The sequence below is a fragment of the Chroicocephalus ridibundus genome, chromosome Z (genome assembly GCF_963924245.1).
Source record: "Chroicocephalus ridibundus chromosome Z, bChrRid1.1, whole genome shotgun sequence".
In the NCBI taxonomy this organism is placed as follows: domain Eukaryota; kingdom Metazoa; phylum Chordata; class Aves; order Charadriiformes; family Laridae; genus Chroicocephalus; species Chroicocephalus ridibundus.
In genome coordinates, this window is record NC_086316.1 from 756854 (window position 1) to 773957 (window position 17104).

General features: G+C 56.6%; 1 protein-coding gene across 2 annotated transcripts; it reads right to left on the reverse strand.

Moving 5' to 3' along the window:
- Nucleotides 1-1048: 1048 nt before the first annotated feature.
- LOC134508813 (maternal embryonic leucine zipper kinase-like) lies at nucleotides 1049-10851 on the reverse strand. Of its 2 annotated transcripts, none has more exons than XM_063320894.1 (7): nucleotides 10703-10851; nucleotides 10326-10411; nucleotides 9744-9860; nucleotides 9116-9259; nucleotides 7468-7536; nucleotides 6486-6584; nucleotides 1049-1829 (listed from the first exon to the last, which is right to left on the reverse strand). In XM_063320894.1, the coding sequence occupies exons 1-7, from the start codon at nucleotides 10764-10766 to the stop codon at nucleotides 1815-1817; spliced, it is 594 nt and encodes a 197-aa protein (XP_063176964.1). In that variant the 5' UTR covers nucleotides 10767-10851; the 3' UTR covers nucleotides 1049-1814. The 2 variants fall into 2 exon arrangements, with proteins under 2 accessions (XP_063176964.1, XP_063176965.1); XM_063320895.1 differs by lacking the exon at nucleotides 1049-1829 and adding an exon at nucleotides 4076-5054.
- Between the last annotated feature and the right edge of the window lie 6253 nt (nucleotides 10852-17104).

The window sequence follows — 17104 nt, forward strand, 5'->3', positions numbered from 1 at the left end:
CCTGGCGCCGGCTCTCCTGCCCCCAGCCCCTGCGGAAGGGCCTGCTGGGCCCGGGTGCCCTGGGGTCCCTGTGGCCCTGGCCCGGCCCAGAGCCGCACTCCTACCTGCTGCGGGACACCCTGGCCCTGGGGGGGGAACGTGGCAGGGGTCGCAGGGAAACACGCGTTCTGCGCACAGGGACTCTCGCACGTGCCGGATCACCCATGTCCACTCTTCACGAGTGTCCGGGACACTGTGGGGCTGCCGTGCACATGCTGCTGGACATCACCAGCTGTCACAAGGGTAGGTCACCAAGGGCCCATTGTGACCCGCCACCCCTGCCGGGAGGGGCAGCCCATCCTGCCCCCCGCTGGGACCTGGGCTCTCCCAGGGGAGTCAGCCCACCGCCGGATCTGGCCGCAGCCTGCGGTCCCTCTGCGCACGTCCCCTGCCGCAGGCAGTACTCTGCGGCCCCTTTGGCCTGAGGCCTGAAACCCGGCTGTGTGGTCAAAGGGCATCCTGCCACCACCCACCTGCAGAAATACGTCCAGACCTCTGCCAGGAGCATGAATCCCTCCCATCGTTGGGGAGGATCAGGTCCGAGACTGCCTGAGGAACCCGAACATACCTAGATGTTTACTGATATTAAAATTACTGATTATTATTATTGATATCCCGAGTTACTGTGTGCTGGTTTCGTTTGGGATGGAATCGACCTTCTTGCGGCAGCTGGCGCAGCGCTGTGCTTTGGGTTTGGGATGGGAATGGTGTCGGTAACTCTCACAGTTTTGGCCACATTGGCCGATGGCCGGCGACAGATGCTCTCCCCCCACGTCTTGCACAGGGAGAGGAGGAGGAGACATAAAGAGACTTACGAGTTTAGAAGAAAGTAAACCATTTTAATGTGATATTAATAATAAAATAAAAAGGAAATAATGAAATAGATACAGCAGATACAAAGCCGTACCAGGCTCCCAGGATGCCGTCACCGGCAGGCACTGGGGAAGTCCCAGACTGGACTCGGCGACGGGTGGGAGCTGGGTTCCAGAGCCGGAGCCGGGAGCACGCGGGTGGGGATCCCAGGCCGACGAACAGACAGGGCCCTGCTGGGACGCTGCCCATTGAAGAGAGCGAGCTGACCCTTTGATCCCTCAGCTTTCACACTGAGCATGGGACAGGTGGGCTGGAATACCCTGTTGGCCGGTTTGGGGTCCCCTGTCCCGTCCGCTCCTCCCCTCCCCGCAGGTGGGACCCCTCTGCGCTTTTCCGCTTCCCACCCTCCAACGGGGCAAATAACGAAATGAGCTGAGCTTGGGTGTTACGGCAGTAAGTATAAGCAAGAGCCTCCCTGCGTGCCGCTCCTCGGCACAAGCTGCAAACGTTGGTCTTATCGCGCCGAGAACGAACCGTTTTCGGCACAACGTGCTGTTAATTTCAGAGCGAGAAGAGGCCTAGCTCAGAAGTAAAATGACTGAACGCACAGTTGGTTTGGTTTTACCTCAAACCAGGACATTCCACTCCTTATTCCATACCGTTTGCGTCGTGCTCAGATCACTGATACGTTCATCTATCAAACCTACACGCACGCATAGATCGATAGATAGACAGACAGACAGACAGACGGAGGTTACTCAGTTATATCTTGACTTTATACAGAAAAGTTCACTGAGTCCATTTAGTTCATAACTGTAGCGTTTCGTCTACCATAGTAGACTCTCAGGGTAGGAAAGATGAATGAAATTCATTGTGGGCCATGCCCCTGGGTAGCATGTCCATCTCAAAGAGTTTTGCTGGATGACACTTGATGAAGTTGGTTCAGGTTCATTACTACTGCGTTACCCTGAAAAACACTGATAGGACACCGTTAGTGTCATATGACAATATCATGCGATTCAGAATTAAGTATTCCCACCCGGGTCAAATTTCCTTGGGGTACACATTGATCCTCTCCGTTCTTCAGCATCACCCACCAAGTACAAGCAGGTCCTTGAGCAAAAAGAGTCCCACAAACGGGTTCGCCTTGGCCTGAGGCAGGAAAAACCCAAACAGTTTTCCCTAACGTATTCCTTTCACGCACCACAGGGACTTTATCCCCTTCTACTATACGTAAAAGGCCTGATTGAGCTGGAGCAGCTCGATTGATGGATCCCCTGGTGTTAACTAACCAGGTGGCTTGTGCTAAAGGCTTGTCCCAATTTTTAAAGGATCCACCACCCATTGCATTCAGGTAGTTTTTAACAATCCATCGTATCGCTCCACTTCCCTGGAAGCTGGTGCGTGACATGGGATATGACATACCCACTCAACGCCACGTTCTTTGGCCCAAGTACTTATAAGACTGTGTTTGAAATGAGTCCCATTGGCTGACTCGGTTCCTTCTGGAGCACCATGTCGCCACGAGACTTGCCTTTCAAGGCCCAGGATGGTATCGCGGGCAGTGGCGTGGCGTACGGCGTAGCTTTCCAACCGTCTGGTGCTTGCTTCCACCATTGGAAGCACGTAACGCTTACCCTGACGGGTCTGAGGGAGTGTGATGTAGTCTATTTGCCAGGCCTCCCCGTACTTCTATTTCACCCATCATGCCCCACACCCCCAAGGTTTCAGCCGTTTAGCTTGCTTGATGTCAGCGCATGTTTCGCGCGTTTTCAGGGGTAACCTGCGCGATAGCATCCGTGGTTAAATCCACCCCTCGGTCACGAGCCCATTTGTATGTTGCATCCCTTGGTGACCTGAAGTGTCGTGGGCCCACCGAGCTAAAACCAGTTCACCTTTACGTTCCCAGTCCAAACGTGTCTGGAAAATCTTAGCAGCCTGATCCACTTGCTGATTATTTCGATGTTCTTCAGTGGCTCGCCTCATGGGTACATGGGCATCTACAGGACGTACCTTCACCACTAGTTTCCCCAGCTGGTCAGCAATATCTTGCCATACTTCAGCAGCCCAGAGGGGTTTACCTCTGCGCCGCCAGTTGCTCTGCTTCCACTGTTTCAGCCGTCCCCACAGAGCACTGGCCACCATCTATGGGTCGGCATAGAGATAGAGTGTCGGCCACTTTTCTCGTTCAGCAATGTCTAAGGCCAGCTGGACGGCTTTTACCTCTGCAAATTGACTCCATTCACCTTGTCCTTCAGCAGCTCCTGCGACTTGTCGCGTAGGACTCTGCACAGCAGCTTTCCACCTTCAATGCCTTCCGACAATACACAAGACCCATCAGTGAACAAGGCGTACTTGCCTTCTCATTAGCTGAGAGCGCATTGTACGGCGGGGCTTCCTCAGCACGGGTCACCACCTCCTCTGGTGGCATTCCAAAGTCTCTGCCTTCGGGACAGTTTGTGATCACTTCTACGATTCCTGGGCGATTTGGGTTTCCTATTCAAGCTCGCTGAGCGATTAAGGCAACCCACTTCCTCCAGGTAGCATCAGCGGCCTGATGAGCAGAAGGAACTTTAGCCTTGAACATCCAGCCCAGCACTGATCATCGGGGCACCAGGAGGAGCGGTACCAGTTACCCCTCAAGCAGCTCCAACTCCTTCATATGCCGCCAAGATTTCTTCCTCAGTTGGGGTACGGTTGGCCTCGGATCCTCTGCATCCCCGACTCCAGAATCCTAGGGGTCGACCTCGAGTCTCCCCTGCTGCTTTCTGCCAGAGGCTGCAGGCAGGGCCATTGTTCCTGGCTGTTGTACAGAGCACATTTTTAACATCCCATCCTGTTTGGAGTGCTCCAAGGGCTACTGCACGCACAGTCTCTTGTTGAATTTGCCTCCAAGGCCTGTCGTTGCTCAGGAGCCCACGTAAACTCCTTTTTCTTTCGAGTCGCTTCACAGAGAGGTTTCACAATCTGACTACAACCTGGCATGTGCATTCTCCAGAAACCCACCACACCTAAAAAGGCTTGTGCTTCCTTTTTGTTCGTAGGTGGGGACATAGATGTTATTTTGTTAATGGCATCCCTTGGGATCTGGCGACACCCATCCTGCCACCCGATTCCTAAGAACTGGCTACTTCAGGCTCTTTGTGTAGCAAAACTTGCTTTCAAAATAATCTTGACTACCTTCTTACCTTTCTTAAAAACATCTTCTGCTGTATTACCCCACACAATGATGTCATCGACGTACTGCCGGTGTTCTGCAGCTCCCCCCTTCCCCAGTGCCGTCTGGATCGGGCCATGGCAAATAGAGGGTTATCTACATCCATAATGAAATTATCGCTCTCTAAACCAGCTCTGGGGTTTAGAAAGCCGACATTAGTTTATTTACAGCACCGGGTGCATGGGGGATACCTCCTCCTGTCATGCACAGCCATCAGAACTCTCCGTGTGATTTTTATACACGTTTTACAACATCGCTAGAACGTTAGTACCTCCCACCCCTATTTGACTGGTTAGTAACTCACATACAGTTACACCGTCAAGTTACAGCTACCACACATGCTCAAGGGAAGGGTCTTCACCTGGGCAAGGGTTGTCTTGACCTATGGGCGTGATTTTTAGTATTCTAATGAAGGTAGTTCAGCTTGGGACACTAAGAATTTTCACTTTCCTGACAAGTCGGCTAAACGTCTCAAAACACGGAGATTAGTACCATCCTCAAGGTCCTTACGCTCCACGTGCTTCCTGGAGAATGATGCACTACTTGCCTCCCTTGATGAGGAGTTCTTTTAATTAGCTCATGCCTGATAAAGTCGGGGATAGAATCTTCATTATTTGTGAGAACTCCCGTAAGGCCTTCCAACCCTAGCTACTAATAACATTTCAGGGATGTGCTTTGCTAACAGCAGGGCTGTGTTTGCACCCCTGGGGCAGTCAGTTCCAGGTGTACTGGATGCCTCTCCAGGTGGAAGGCTTGCTGATCACGCCTTGGGTCTCCAGCCGACGAACCAGGTTCCGGATGGGAATCGGGGACTCTCGGCTGATGCGATACTGTCGCTGATGCACCCCTGGTACCATGAGCCGGTGATTAAGGACTCTCTAAGACTCGGTTTTGGAGTGTCAAAGCAGGCATTCCTTATTGCAGCGCTGGGCGCACAGGGGATCGCTCCGCCTAGAGTGCGCGCCGAGTTGCTCAACTACAAAGGCTACAAGCAATCAGAATATACATATTAATTACATTTCCCAGAAATGACTAACATACTCCTATTAGCACCTACAACTCATTAATATGTAAATGTCCCTGATGCATGCGCATCCGTGTCCGTTGGTGGTCTTCCAGGGTCCTCTGGTGGTCGTCAATAGTCTTCCTCACCGTGTCTGCTGGTTGAACTCGGGTACAGTTGCACCCGCGCACACTCCGTTCGTCTTTTGGCTTAGTTTGCAACTCCAGTTCTCACCAAACTAGCTTATTCTAGCATCTCTCCCATCTGCTCTCCTCAAGGATACAACGTCTCAAGACTTCCTTGTATCCAACTAAACCCAGCAGACGTCTAACCCATGCGCTTACAAAGCGTTTCAAACTTAGCTACGTTACTCCAGTAAGGAGGGAACCAGATGTTCTTTTCAACCGGGTATCAGTGAGGCCTGAGGGGCTTTCCACCCCAGCCTTTTGTGCTGTTCAAGGCTACTGTATCACCAGCGAGGGTATCACCCTGGCAGCAGCCATTGGGTGTTCTTTCACCTTCTTTAACCTTTAACCTGTTCTTTAACCTTCAGCAGTCCCGCCACAGAAGGGTCAGCTGAAAGACCAGATAAGGCAGGCAGCTGTGTCATGTCCTCACTCCCTCCAGCTGCCATACCAAAAGCCCACCCATACGCTTTCGGGTCTTTGAAATACCCTCTCTTGAGATAGTTTACGCCAAGGATGCACAGAGCGCCTGGGCCAATCACAAGAGTCCCCAGGAGGATGGGGCCAGGCTTTTTTCAGAGGTGCCCGGGGACAGGACAAGGGGTAACAGGCACAAACTTGACCATGGGAAGTTCCACCTCAACATGAGGAGGAACCTCCTTACTTTGAGGGTGGCAGAGCCCTGGCACAGGCTGCCCAGAGAGGTGTGGAGTCTCCGTCTCTGGAGACATTCCAAACCCGCCTGGACGCGTTCCAGTGCCGCCTGCTCGGGGTGACCCTGCTCTGGCAGGGGGGTGGACGGGATGATCTCCAGGGGTCTCCGCCAACCCCTGCTAATCTGGGATTCTGTGATGAGAATAGCTGACGTGCAATAACATTATTTTTGGCAAATCAAATTACATAGTTGCAATTCTATTCCATACAATAAAGGGAGAAGCCAGATCAAGGCTCGGACACAAAAATCCAGCCCACCAGCAAGACAATGCTTCTCCTGAAATTCAGTTTCCTACCTTCTTACAGGACCCAGCTAGAGTACTGCAAAGGACAACTGAAGACAGAAACAAACCCACAAAATATTGATAGGAAAAGTAGCACAGTGTAACAAGATGCAGCAGCTATGCCTTTTCGCACGAGGCACAGCTCAACAGGTTCTGCCATCAGGAAAGCAAAGACCTCTTGTAATGCTTAGCAATGTCTGTTCCCAGCGTATTCCAGCACCAATACCTACCGTGATCTTCCTGTAGACTGCCATGAGGCTGTTATCATCAAAGGGGAGAAAGCCACACAGCAGAGCATACAGCAGGACTCCCATGCTCCAAATATCCGCCTACAACATAAACGCAAGTGGAAGTTGCGAACATGATCTATCCAAAACAGGGTAGACAGCTAACATTGTCCCCCTTTGGCAAAGCCCACATGCAGCTCATGAGAAGCAGGCTCCTTAATTCTGGACAGAATGCTTACATTCCAAGTGCGAGCGCGCAACCCAAACTCCATTTTCCATTCACTCAAGCTAGAGCACCAGTAAAACAAGTATCCTCCCCTTAGGTCACTAAATTGCTGCATTACCTTCAATCTACAAGGATTTCGCTGGCGAAAATGAAATCCAACTAGGAATGGCACGGGATTTCCTATGGTAACGTATTGCGGATGACAGCCGCCGCCAGCACAGGTGCCATCAACCTGAAAACCCTGCTGCTTCTTCTCTGCTCGTAGAGGCACGACAAGGTCCACATGCCTCATACCGCCTCATACCGTAATCCCCACTTAGACCATAGATAAGGAGGCTCGCAAGGCACCAGACTTCACGCAAAACAAGAAAGAAAGCAGGAGTGAGAGGCTGAGGACAGTGGTGCAAAAGTATGCAAAAGGAAAAAAGACCGACTCCATCCCACGGCCCAACAATTTAGGAAGTTTGAAGGGATTGCAACGACAACAGTTTGGATAGATGAACAAAGGCGAGTACCACGTTCTAGACATGGAATCAAAGCTGGATAAACTCCACGGTTTTTCTCTCTCAAATTTTACTATGCTGCACAGTATGAAGAGAGCAAGTTTCCATACACGACCGGACGACAACTACGCAAACAGCTTGAATTTAGGATCTTTGGGCGAGTCTCTGCATTGCCCTCTGAAGTCAAACGCGCGGTTTTTATGTGCGTGCAGCAGCTAATTTAGCCCTACTCTGGGAGAGCAACTGATATTCTTACCTTTGGCTTGGCACAAAGTCCGAAGTCTATCAGCTTCAAATTATGCTCCTTGTCAATCAGCAGATTTTCCTGGTAACAGAGAAAGCGGTAATGAATGCTTCTATAACCTAAGTATCCAAGGGAGCACGTTTTCTTTCGCCTTATTGCTTCGTGTTGTTAGCAGCTAGAATTTACCTAAATCTCTCCTCTGGAGATTTTGATCGGTTGTTACCAAACATACCCCGTATTCCAGATGGGGAATCCCAGTTCCTACCCGCTGAGAAGGGTCTGGGGGGTGGGGCAGGGCTGATAGACAGCAACCTGGATGTGAGGCAGCAGCCTGCTCTGGCAGAAAAGGCAGTCGGCAGCGTCACGGACTGTGTTCAAAGGAGCACAGCGAGTCGGCTGGCGGAGTCACTCCAGTCCTCCGTTCAGCACAGCGACAACAGCGCAACCAGCTTCTGCCCCCCGCGCAGGAAGGCCATACAACTGAAGTGAGCTCTGGGGATTGCCAGCAGTGTGCTCAGGGGGCTGGAGCGCTTGCTCAACGAGAGGCTGGGGGAAAGGTGTTCCTTCAGCCTGTAGACGAGCAAGCTTCAGCGGAGATGTCGTGGCAGCCTTTTAATACCTCCCCGGAGGGCAGGAAGACAGAACTCGCCTCTTCACAGCAGCGCAGGGTGGGAGAATTGACAGACAACAGGCATGGAGAGAGGTTCAGACTGGAACTAAGGAGATGCCTTTCTCCTCATAAGGACAGTGAAGGGCTCAACAGATTGCCCAGAGAGATCGTGCTGCCTCATCCTTGGGAGAGGTCGAAGATGTGACACGGATAAGGCCCGAGAAGCTTGGTCAGACACTGCTTTGAGCGGAAGGTTCCAACAGAAGCCTCTAGAAGCCACTTCCCACCCGAGTTATCACACAGGCCTATGAATCCGTCCGCTCGCCAACTGCAAAGCCAGCTCCTTCACAAAGGTACATACGATGCTTTGTTTGGGGAGAAGTTCTTCGGAGGCAAAGATTTCAGGAGCTCTCTAGGAAAACGCTTGTGCGCTAAAACAGTTGCTTTTCTCAGAGATGCCAGCAGCTGTAAAAATGCAAATTTCTAACCCCGTCAAGGAGAAAGGGACTCAGGTCTTCCATTACCTACACTGATGCTTAGGGATGATGATGCCCTAAACCCTGCCATGACAGCAAAGCCACAGGATGGGTCCAGTCGCATGCAGCTCCCCCTGCACCTTCTCTCTAACCACCGCTTGTTTAAATTATCCGTGTCACTTTTTCCTTTGGGCATGCAAATACAGCGGTTTGCACAACAGAGTGGCACCATAAAGTCTCTCTACAGGTACAAGCTGCAACGAAGGGGAGAACAAAAACGTCTAAGTAACATTCCAAGTCACATTCCTCTCTCCGCTCCACTCACAGCTGAAGCATGTTGTTCTGCTTCCCTTTCAGAGGAAGCCGAGGGAAGCTCCTTCCTCGGATACAGACACATCCAGCTCAGCTGAGGAACACAGTAGCAAGCCGAAACAATGCTCTTTCAGAAGACACTAGATAAAGAGCTCTAAGCACCAGAGAACAGAGAAGGCATAACTTACTCCAGCTCCTAATGGAGAAATGAGAGCGAGCGTTCGTTATCACTCATGCAAATCTAGCTACTCTTCAGGCTTACTGGTTTGAGGTCCCTGTGGGCATATCCCTGGCTGTGAACATAAGCAATCGCCGAAACAATCTGCCGAAAAAACACACGAGCTTCCTCTTCTGAAAGGCGATCCTTAGAAATGATGTAATCAAACAGCTCTCCTCCAGGACAGTACTGCACAAAGACAGGAAAAAGAGAACACCTTGAGAATACAGTAAGGAAATCCAAACAGCAGTGCGAGGACGCTCTTCCATCCCTCTGCGTTATCACGGTAGCGCCCAGGTGTCCCCCAAACGTGCCCTCAGCCGGCATCGCAGCAGACCAGAGCAGCCGAGGAGCCTGACTATTGCCTGATGCGCTGCGACAGATACATCACACTAATGGCACAGCCATACAAACTGCCCAGGAGGTGACAACCACGCCGGAGTTCCGGGGCCCTACGTACCCTCCTGGTGCTCTTTTAAAATAACTGAAGCACAAGGTAGCAATTACAGTTATTTCACTTCTTGTCAACAGCAAAGAGCGGCTTTTACAGGAAGAGAGAACATGCACATCATTCAGGGAACTTCCTAAGAATTGTTTCGTTTGAACTCTGTTATCAGCTACTGCTACAGCGAAAACCAGGAACCTTTGCCACAGGAGAAACACCGTTGCTTACCTCTAGGACCATGAACATTTTCTCAGATGTCTCTATCACGTGATACAACTGGCAAATATGCTGGTGCCTTAAATTCTTCATGGCATCAATTTCTATTTTAACACGAGGCAAGTCATCCTAAGAGACCACAACAGCAAGCCATGAAATTGCCAGCTACTGGGAAGGCTTGTCCATCACAGTAAGCACCAGACTACCGTGCAATACAAAGTTCCACAGCGCGAAGACGACAGCACCCGATTCAAGTGCCCAAATTCAACCCAGCAGCAGCTCTGCCGTTACTCTCCTACAATTCCAGCACATTGATCAGCCGAACCCAGAGGGGCAGCCGAAAAACAGCCAGTATTCTCACCAGCGTTCTGTTCAAATTACTGTAATAATCTGTAACTTCCTCAATTTTACAGCCAGAGAATGTCGCCCTCCCCACAAGAGGCCACGAGATTAATATTCTTTCAAGACTACAGCATCCACCAATAGCCCAAAGGGCAGGCAGGCTGCCTTTTGACACGTCGCACCCCTGTGTTCTCAAGAACTCCGCAAGGGCAGCGGAAGATCCCACCAACTTGTAAGTATCTCATGGCTTACCCCCAGAGCAAGTTTGTCCATGATTTTTATGGCAACCTTCTCACCAGTGAGGAGATGGCGTGCGAGTTTCACCTTTGCAAACCCACCTAGGATTGGAAAAAGAGACGTTGAAAGCTCAGCGTGAGGACACGTTTTCTTGCCTGTAATCTCACAGGGGCAGCGGATGTGTCACACACACAGCAGGCAGCGTCTTCACTAGAGCAAGAAGCGATCACTGACGCCAACTTTCAGTGACACTGCCAGAGCTCTGCCACGCAAAATACACAACAGAAACGTGCCCCGTGCCTTCGACAGCAACAGTTAACGTGTGCTTAGGGAAGCACGAGAGCGGTCAGACAGGGCGCGCGCATCGGGTTGTGCCCACGGATCAGGCCTACCTGTTCCAATCGTTTCATGTAATTCGTAGCACTTGAGAATTTCCTCATAATCACCTAAAGCCATTCTGAGAGGAACGGGGACCCGGCAATTCTTCTCAGCCCCTGCGAGGAGAAACTGCAGCCGGCCTTTGGGCTTCTCCACGCTGAGCAGACTCTGGAACGGAAAACGCATTTACTGCAGCTCGGCGAGGGCCGGGGCGGGGGGCAACCTGCGCTGATGACCAAGCGCTACACCCCCAGCGGGAAATTCACCAGACGGGGCAGCCCTCAACATTAGAGGTGCCCTGCCTCCAGCCAGGAGGAGGAGAGGATAACCGAGTTTATTGGGCTCTGTGGATTCGATGTCCTCGCGTATTAGAGCAATGTTCTTGCACGTCAGCTATTCTCATCACAGAATCCCAGATTAGCAGGGGTTGGCAGGGACCTCTGGAGATCATCCCGTCCACCCCCCTGCCAGAGCAGGGTCACCCCGAGCAGGTGGCACTGGAACGCGTCCAGGCGGGTTTGGAATGTCTCCAGAGCAGGAGACTCCACACCTCTCTGGGCAGCCTGTGCCAGGGCTCTGCCACCCTCAAAGTAAGGAGGTTACGTAACCTGGTAAGCCTGGTACGGCTTTGTATCTGCTGTATCTATTTCATGATTTCCTTTGTATTTTATTATTAATATCACATTAAAATGGTTTACTTTCTTCTAAACTCGTAAGTCTCTTTATGTCTCCTCCTCCTCTCCCTGTGCAAGACGTGGGGGGAGAGCATCTGTCGCCGGCCATCGGCCAATGTGGCCAAAACTGTGAGAGTTACCGACACCATTCCCATCCCAAACCCAAAGCACAGCGCTGCGCCAGCTGCCGCAAGAAGGTCGATTCCATCCCAAACGAAACCAGCACACAGTAACTCGGGATATCAATAATAATAATCAGTAATTTTAATATCAGTAAACATCTAGGTATGTTCGGGTTCCTCAGGCAGTCTCGGACCTGATCCTCCCCAACGATGGGAGGGATTCATGCTCCTGGCAGAGGTCTGGACGTGTTTCTGCAGGTGGGTGGTGGCAGGATGCCCTTTGACCACACAGCCGGGTTTCAGGCCTCAGGCCAAAGGGGCCGCAGAGTACTGCCTGCGGCAGGGGATGTGCGCAGAGGGACCGCAGGCTGCGGCCAGATCCGGCGGTGGGCTGACTCCCCTGGGAGAGCCCAGGTCCCAGCGGGGGGCAGGATGGGCTGCCCCTCCCGGCAGGGGTGGCGGGTCACAATGGGCCCTTGGTGACCTACCCTTGTGACAGCTGGTGATGTCCAGCAGCATGTGCACGGCAGCCCCACAGTGTCCCGGACACTCGTGAAGAGTGGACATGGGTGATCCGGCACGTGCGAGAGTCCCTGTGCGCAGAACGCGTGTTTCCCTGCGACCCCTGCCACGTTCCCCCCCCAGGGCCAGGGTGTCCCGCAGCAGGTAGGAGTGCGGCTCTGGGCCGGGCCAGGGCCACAGGGACCCCAGGGCACCCGGGCCCAGCAGGCCCTTCCGCAGGGGCCGGGGGCAGGAGAGCCGGCGCCAGGGCCGGCTGGGCGAGGGGGGACTGCCCGCTGGAAACGGCGTCCTGCAGGAGTTCCCCCCAGCCCTGCCCAGCCCCTGCCACCCACCACCTCCCTGCTCGGGCCAGGCCGCACCGCGCTGGGGCCGCTCGCCGTGGGCAGCCCCCTCCCCACCCTCAGCCCTCTCCTCTGTCCCGCAGGACGGCGAGCGGTTGCCCTCGGAGCAGCCCTGCACCGGAGGCGGCAGAGGACCAAAGGGCCGGGGTGGCCGCCGAGGACCATCAGCGGCCAGAAAGCCCCAGGCAACGCCGGGTGCAGAGCGAGGACTTGGGCTGCGCCAGCCTCCTCATGCTCCAAGCGGAGGAGGAGAAGAGCCCCGGCATCCCCGCCATGAGTGAGTAGCGAGAGGACCCCAGGGGACCACCTCCAGCCTCGGGGCAGAGAGCAGGGCAGGGAGAGGCCGCTGGGCCGGCGGGAGGCAGCGGTGCTGCCGGGCTGGGGCCTTTCCCGCCCTGCTGCCAGCACCATCCCGGGGGAGACGGGGCATCAGCACCCCGGGCCAGGGCTCGCTGGGAGCAGGGCAGCGGGCGCAGGGCTGGAGAGGGGGCCCCTCTCTTCCCTCTGCCTCCTGCCGCGGCTACAGCTCTCCCCGCGCTTGTTCCTCCTCAGGTGGAGCTGCTTCTGCCTTCAGCTGCTGGCTGAAGGGCGAGGAGAAGGAAGCCCACACCTACGTCTTGGCCTTCCTCGACGGCACCCAAAGGGTAACGGCAGCCTTTGCCAGGCAGGCTCTGCCCGCGGCTGCCAGCCGCGTGCTGCCGTGCCTGCTGCCTGCGCGCGGGCCCTAGGGGGACTGCTGGCTGTGCAGGGCTGCTCCCCCCCCGGCCCCCTGCGCCATCGCTGCACCCCTCGAGGCCCCGCTCCTGCTGGCCCTGCTCTGGCCCTCATCCGCCCTCTCTGTCTCTCTGCTCGCTGGCTGTCAGGAAGAGGCCTCCAAGGTGAGGTTCCTGGTCTCCATCCGCATGCTCTGCACAGCCTGGCTGCAGGGCAGGTACCGGCCCAACCTCAGATCAGTGCAGGAGCTGGTGGAGAAAATGGAGGTGAGGGCACCCAGCGGGGCCGAGGGAGGGGGGCAGCGCTGGCTGAGCGCTGGCTGAGCGCCAGCCCAGCGGTAAAGACAGCACACGTGCCCTTGGGCACAGGGGAGGGCGAGACGGGCCTCCCTGGGCACAGCCCTGCCTGCCACGGGGCCAGTGCCACGCGAGGGGCTGCCCTGGGGGCCAGTGCCCGCCCTGCAGACTGGTGCTGGCCGCTGGCAGCCCTGCTGCTCCATCCTGCCCGTGCTCTCCCTCTCCAGGCCCTTTGGAAAAAGGAGTCTCCTCACAGCACGGATGCCGTGATGTGGCAGGAAGCCATGCTTGCCATCGCCGCAATGAGGTACCTGCCCCAGACCCTGACCTGGCCAGGGCCCCCCACGGCGTGGGCCTGCTGGCAGCAGGCATCTCCCATCCCGGCAAGACCCTGGCACCACTGCCTTTGGGCCTCTGCTCTCCCTCACGCTTGGCCCCCCATGGGTGCGCCAGATGGGAGGGCAGAGGCTGCCCGGGGGCTCCCCGCTACCTCTTAGCTCTTCCCTGGAAGGGAGAGGCAGGAGGCGGAAAGGGGCTCGGGCTCCCCCGGCCAGGGGGGTCCTCTCCCTCTGTCCCTGCCTCAGCGGCACCGGGGAAGGAGGACGTGCCTCCAGGCATCCCTTCCCCACCTCGTACGGGTACCACCCTGGGGACTGCCAGCCCCGACGCCTGCGACCACCTTCCCGACGTGGAAACCCCGGCATCCAACCGGCACCTTCTCTCCTTGCAGCGAAGACACTGAGGGCCTGGTGCACGAGCACTTCTGCCCCTGCATCCGTGACATCTGCTGTCTTGACCCAGCAGAGAACGGGGACGGTCAAGGCGCTTCCCTGGATGCTGCGGTAAGCGCGGGTTTGAGCTACGGGGAGATCCTGCCACTCAGTCCCCGCACACATTTTCCTAGCCGCCTCTGGCTGCAGGAAGACAACAGGGGAAGAAGGAAGAGCAGGGAGAGCCTGAGGCCTCTCCCGGGCGCAGCGGGCAGTTGAAGCCCGCCTCGGGTGGAAGGCGTTCAAGCCAGCTCCCTGCAAGGAAGAAGGGCCAGGGCAAGCGTGCCACCTGCTCTGTCCTCTTGCAGATCCTGAAGACTCTGAACAGAGTGCTGGAGGTGGTGATGTGTGGTGCTTCGCCGAGTTCCAGCCTGCTGAGATTGGAGATGATCTTGCAGGTGAGGCATTTGCCAAGAGCGGGGCTCTCGGGGTCTCTTCCTTGCCCTACCCGAAAGAGAGGTGACCTTCTGGAGTGTGCACGGCCCAGCCTGGAACCGGAGCAGCAGAAGGAGTCCCAGCATCCTTCCCCGCTCCCCTGCTCTGGCAGCTGGCGCTGCTGAGCCACTGCCCTTGCCGCCCGCCCCGTGCCTGCTCTCCTCCCCAGAGGGCAGCAGGGCAGAGAGCTGCTGGGACGTGGCCTGGTGCGAGGGGAGTCCAGCCCTGAAGCTGCGGGGGCAGAGGTGCTGGCACCTGCCTGGGGCAGGCCCCCCTGGGGGTTCCTGTCCTCCCGCAGAGGGGACACGTGGCCATCTCTGGCGGGGCGTGTGGGAAGGGGCAGAGGTGGTTGGGAGGGTGGGATCCGGCTACCTCCCTGACTGCCGCAGGTCACCAGCTGTTGCCAATGGTCCCCGAGGCTGTGAGGTGGCCGGACCCCGATCCAGGCTTCCCCCTGTGCAGGGGAAGCCTCAGCAGCACATGGTGTTAACCCAGCAGGCGCGCGGCAGAGCCACCGCTCTGGCTCGTTTCCCAAGGATGACCATTTGCTTTTGCCTTCCCAGGTCCTGATGCCCCTCATGACATCCCCGGAGGTGGCTAGGCGCCAGAGGGTTGTGCGGAGGATTGTCAACCTCACCCAGTTCCTGAGACTCTCTTGCATGCGGGAGGTAAGGGGCGTGCCGTGCAGGCGACCTCTCGGCACCCCTCACCGCGTCCTGCTGCCCCAGCGTAGCCGGTAGCGCTGGGCTCCCCGCAAGGGAAGCCTGGCCTGAGGGCAGGGTGTTTGGCAATGCTCAGCCCTGCGCCACCATCTTTGCCCTTCCCTCTGGGAGCTGCTCCCTCCCGTGCCTTTTTTCCGGGAGCCAGCTCCGTCCCAGGGCGCAGAAGCGTTTTGCAGGCCCGGCCCTGGCAGCCCTCCCTGCCTCCCTGCCTCCCCTGGGCTTCTGCCCAGCACGCTGCTCGCCCTGAGACGGCTGCCGCAGGCTGGGTCTCCACGGGGCACAGCACAGGGCAGAGCCCTCCAAAGCTCTGGCTACTGCTCCGTCCTCTCTCCCACAGGACTTGCCCTGCGGAGACAGAAGGAGGTCCTTCTTCTGTAGGCAGCCTCTGCCATTCCTGGGGCAGCTGATGGGGCTCCTCACCCTGTGCTGCGCTGAGGAGGACCAGGAGATCAGCGATGGGGCTGCGCAGGCCCTGCGTGCCTTCCACAGGTTCTTCCTGCTGCGAAATGGTAAGAGAGGCCGGGCGGGCTGGGGCCTCCCAGCCACAAGGACCCAGGCATGGCGCCACACCGCCTCGGCGCACCCCCTCTGCTAGAGGAAGGGGCAGCGAACTCCTGCGAGGCTGGAGCAGGGCAGCAGCTGGGGGCCTGTCCCGAGAACCCTTGGGCTGGAGAGCCTGTGGCAGCGGCACGCCCGGCCTTCTCTCCTCCTCCCGAGCAGAACGCCAGACCCCACGCTCCTGCCCTTCTGCAGCCCAAGAGGCGGTTTCCCCTCCTCCCCTGCCACCCCGGCACACCTCCGGCTCCCCACAGAATGGAGAGCCAGGCACAGAGCTCTGCTTCAGGCCCTCGCCTGCTGGCCCCAGCTCTGCCTTGTTCTGGCCACTCATGCTCTGTTTTGCCTCCTTCCCAGCCTACCAGGCAGGAAAACTGAGCCAGAACCTGGTGCTACGCGTGGAGCAGGCAACTGATGTCGCCCGCTGGGCCCCGGAGCACGTTGCCAAGGTGGTAACAAGCTCCTTCCTTGCTGGGGGTCTTGGCCGTGGGGCTGGCGGGAGGCTTGGGATGAACCAGTGCATCAGCCGCGGCGAGGGATGGCACGGCCTCCTGCCCATCAGGCTGCAGGGAGCCACCACCTCTCTGCAGGGAGCAGTCCAAGGCTTTAGCCCAGCGCCAGTGCCACAGCTCTGGCCATTCTGGCCACCGGCGAGCTCTGGTTGCTGGCAGAGCCCACGGTCCCTGCCGCCAGGGCAATCGGTGTGACGCCTTTCCCCTCCCTCTCTCCCTCAGCTACTTCGGAGACGCTTCCTCCCATCTGAGAAGAGCGACTTTGTCCTCACCATCTTGAAAAACATGGCGGACCCCAGGGTCTCTGACATCCTGCTGGTTGCCAGGTGTCTGGAGCTGGTCTTGAGAGGCTCGTGTTTGGATCTACTCGGGGTAGGCAGTGTGCAGCCGGGTTGCCCTGTGCGCGTGCCCTGCGGGGGCCGTTCCTTCCGCCCCGAGGCCAGGGCTTGCCGTGCCTGCCAGGCGTCCCTTGAGGCCAGCAAAGGGTGGCGGGAGGGAAGCAGGTCTTGGTGGCAGCGGGGGCCATGGCTGTGCTCCAGCCCGCTCCAGCCCGCTGTCTCCGGCAGATGGACGACCTTGTGGAGATCATCTATAGGCACCTGGTCTGCGTCAGTAGGCTGCAGCTCCAGGAGATCTTGACGTTCACCCTTCTCCGGCTGGCCAGCATCGACAGTTATGAGGTGGTCACTGGCCTGCTGAGGGTTTCCTGGCCCTGTGACAAGTACGTGGCCCATCAGCCTCGGGGGCAGCTCA

Coding starts and splice junctions, on each gene's coding strand:
- LOC134508813 (XM_063320894.1), bottom strand. CDS start 10,766: ATGGCTTTAGGTGATTATGAGGAAATTCTCAAGTGCTACGAATTACAT. Junction 9,861..10,325: donor TGGACAAACTTGCTCTGGGG/GTAAGCCATGAG, acceptor GTGGTCTCTTAG/GATGACTTGCCTCGTGTTAA. Junction 9,260..9,743: donor AAATGTTCATGGTCCTAGAG/GTAAGCAACGGT, acceptor GTCTTTGTGCAG/TACTGTCCTGGAGGAGAGCT.